Genomic DNA, 3,580 nt, shown 5'->3' on the forward strand with positions numbered 1-3,580 from the left:
TGTTGCTACTTTTACTTTAGTATTTACTTCTTCCACAATATTATGATAGTTTATATTATAAGTATTATACTACTGCAGTGTTGCTGCAATATTATAGTGGAAAATTGTTTTGTTTGGGGGCAAATTAAATCGTAGTCAGCAAATACATTTTTAAAACATCTTTTGGAAATGCTTTTTAAAATATCTGTTCTGTTATTTCTTAAAATAGTATCTGTTGGCGAGAACCTAACTTAGTTTGATTCATGATTAGCCAATACTAACATAAACTGTCATTACAACGAGAAGGTTAAGTGAATTCCTTTTATAGTGAAAACAGGGCTATACAGTTGTGAATGTAGGCTGTGTGTAGGAATGCAGCAGTTATTTAGTCAGGACATAATGCCGAGCCTTCCTCCTCCTCCTCCTCCGTCTCTCCGCTGTTAACCGGCTGACAGCGTTTGCTCTGCAGGTGCGCTGGGCGGTAATCCCATCCCGCTGCTTTAAGGTGATAAATGAACGACAAAGCTCCGGAGCCAGTTTGTTCTCAGGGCTCCGCGCGCCACGCAGGTGAATGGAGGAGCGGCGGAGTGCGAGCTCTCTTGTTTGACGTCTCCATGGAGACCGCCCGAGCGGCGCCAGGCTGACAGGCGTCAAGGCTCGGATGAATGGGTGACGTCACCGCGCTGGCGCCTGCCAGTCTGCTCGGGCTTGTTTGGACAATCTGGGGGGAAGATTCAGAACAGAGCGATGCGATCTGAGTGCGCACACACTCACTCACTCACACACACACACACACACACAAGGCTGAGCACACACTGCAGAAACATGTGAAGGAATCCGTGAAGCTGTTGCTGCTGCACACACTGGGCTTCCTTCAGCACAGAGACGCAGGAAAAAAAAAAAAGAAAGTCTGTGCTCCGAGAGAAATTCGGTTTGCGAGCATAAAGAAAGCTCTGAGTTTTAAACTAGAGATTTTGTCCAGGGAGCAGCGGTGTGGGAATGACTGCGCAGCATATTTTCTGAGACAATCAACAGTCTGCTCTCAGATGGAAATGATATTAAACTAATGATCTGATAAATTGAATAAACTGCTAATCTCTTATGTAGCTGCATTCCACGCAGTCCACAAAAAAGTTTATTCTTAACAAACTTCGTCATCTTGAACTAATCTAAGTTAATAAAAAAAAAAAGTGAATCTTTTCCCAGAATTGTTTGGCCACTCTGTGCGATCACTTGTCCAACTTCACTGTACTATCGTCATCCACATCTGCAGCGCCATCAACAATTGAGTGAGAGGCGAATCTAGGGCACTGTGGTAGCCTAATTATCATTAGCCATTCATCCCATTCATCCTGTCCCATCCCACACACATTCTCACAGCGCATACCCAGGCATTCACCACCCCTTGACTGTCCCCAGGCAATCTACACCTGCAGAGTCCCCAAGCCATGGACAGCTGGATTCCCACATATTACCCATAAAAGACACACATTTGTTTCCATTTGTAACGCCATCCCTCAAACAGATTGTAAATCCCGATAACCAGGCGAGAGCGGGCATTGGCTGAGAGCGCTGTTGTGGACCGACCCATCAATACAAACGCAGCCGCCTCATTGGCTCACCGCCTTCAAACAGGAGGATTCGGGCCCGCCCCCGGACCCTGCACTGCTATAAACCGGAGGAGGTTCGCCCATGTGGATGTTGCAAACTGTCAACATTACCTTACTCACATCTCCAAGAGGAGGAGAAGCCTCGTTGCTCAACTATATATTTTTTTTTTCCTCTACTTCCTCATCCACCTTGGAAACTACACCTCGTACGCTACTCAAGATGAAGGTTGTCGGATCTACCTGCGCCCTCAAGAGCAAAGTCGGTGGCGAGGACGTGGTGCGCTGCCTGTCCGATCAGAGCCTTACCATCTCCAAGTGCAAGATCCCGCTGCTGGACGAGCAGATGAGCGTCTTCCTGCAGGACATGAACAGCTGCTACAGCAAGCTGAAGGAGCTCGTGCCCACCCTGCCCACCAACAAGAAAGCCAGCAAAGTGGAGATCCTGCAGCACGTCATCGATTATATCTGGGACCTGCAGGTCGAGCTGGACGAGCCGGAGAAGAGCCGCCAGCACTCCGCCGGCAGCGTCACCCGCACGCCGCTGACCACGCTGAACGCAGAGCTCGCCAGCATCACAGTGGAGGTAAATATCTTTTCATATACGCTGCTGCTGCTGCTGCTGCATGTGTCTCAGAGTACGTGTCTTTATACTACATGGGTACATAAGCCCTTGAAACGTGTTTTTTTTTCCCCTCTAATGTCACTACGCGTGCGTAAAGTTGACAAGTCCGTGCGCACAAGTTCCTTTTGCGCACAGGCTTACTCGTGACCGTTGTATTTCCTTTTGAATCAGATGAACTAATCACCCTCCTCTTATCTTTTCCCCGCAGAATGGCTGCTCAGATGACAGGATTATGTGTCGCTAAGAGCTCGTGGAGCATCGCACCGTGACCCCACAGCGAGCACCGCCAAGAACGAACAAGGCTACCTGATGTGGACTTCTCGACCACATCGATAAAATAACCTTGAACTGTGTAGGGACGTTTCAAACTCCCAAAGCTAGGAAAAAAAAAGAATAAATAAACGTTATGTGTGTGCGTGCGTGGACATCCTCCGGCGGCGAGAATCCCTGCCACTCACGGCTCTCGATTCATCAGAGGGTCCTGAGACAGAGAAGAAGAAGAAGAAGAAGAAGAAGAAGACCGGTAGTGTCCAGATAATAGACTGGGTTAGCCCGGGAGGACCAAGACAGAGTTCAGCGCAGCCAGCATCGCTTGTTGCTTGTAGAGTTTCTAAAGAAAAGCTAATGTTTCTGTTACGCTCTTTGTATCTTGTGTAAACCATGTAGAGAATTCATTCATTTTGTAAAAGAAAAAAAAAGTTAATTTTCTCAGATTCCTGAGCGACAAACTGTATTGTATATTACAATGCCTCATTACGTGAAGATATTGTTTTCTTACAATGTACCTTATTGGTGTTTTTATTAAAACAAGACAATTATTTTTGAACAAGAATTTTTTTTACTGTGTCACTGTGTTTGTGTATGAGAGAGAGAGAGAGAGAAGAGAGAGGGAGTGAAAGAGTCTGATATAAAGTGAGTGAGTATCACATCATGTACCTGGGGGGGGGAGGGGTGTTCAGTATTGATTTCTTTACAAACACCACAGCTGGGACATGGTCTTGTAAGGTAACACTTGGGTGGTTATTATGGGCTGTCATTGCCTTATTAACATTGTGATTAATCTCAGGCCTTCTCACATTCACCTGAATAGCTTATCTTGTAGCTGAGTACTGAGGGAGTGTAAAGTGCTTGTCACTAGAAACGGCACTACACCTACAAGAAACTGTTAAGTCATTCAAGTAACGTAAAACCAAAGCCTGGTGGTCAACATAATGGCTCAGGGCCAGTTAAATTGGTAATTTACCTCTCTGTGGGTCATTAACGTATCACATTACAAGAGGAAGTCTCACTTTAAATCGTCAAGTCAATAGAGGCAGAGTTTGAAATAAAGTTTTTTCTTTCTTTTTCTTTTTTTAAAATGACTCTTAAA

General features: G+C 45.7%; 1 protein-coding gene across 1 annotated transcript; it reads left to right on the plus strand.

Annotated features, from left to right (window-relative positions):
- Window positions 1-1,668: 1,668 nt before the first annotated feature.
- On the plus strand, window positions 1,669-3,043 carry id1 (inhibitor of DNA binding 1, HLH protein). Its single transcript, XM_018680023.2, has 2 exons — window positions 1,669-2,172; window positions 2,420-3,043. Exons 1-2 carry the CDS (start codon window positions 1,672-1,674, stop codon window positions 2,453-2,455), a joined length of 537 nt encoding a protein of 178 aa, XP_018535539.1. The 5' UTR covers window positions 1,669-1,671; the 3' UTR covers window positions 2,456-3,043.
- Window positions 3,044-3,580: the final 537 nt, after the last annotated feature.

The sequence above is a fragment of the Lates calcarifer genome, linkage group LG12 (assembly GCF_001640805.2).
Source record: "Lates calcarifer isolate ASB-BC8 linkage group LG12, TLL_Latcal_v3, whole genome shotgun sequence".
Classification (NCBI taxonomy): domain Eukaryota; kingdom Metazoa; phylum Chordata; class Actinopteri; family Centropomidae; genus Lates; species Lates calcarifer.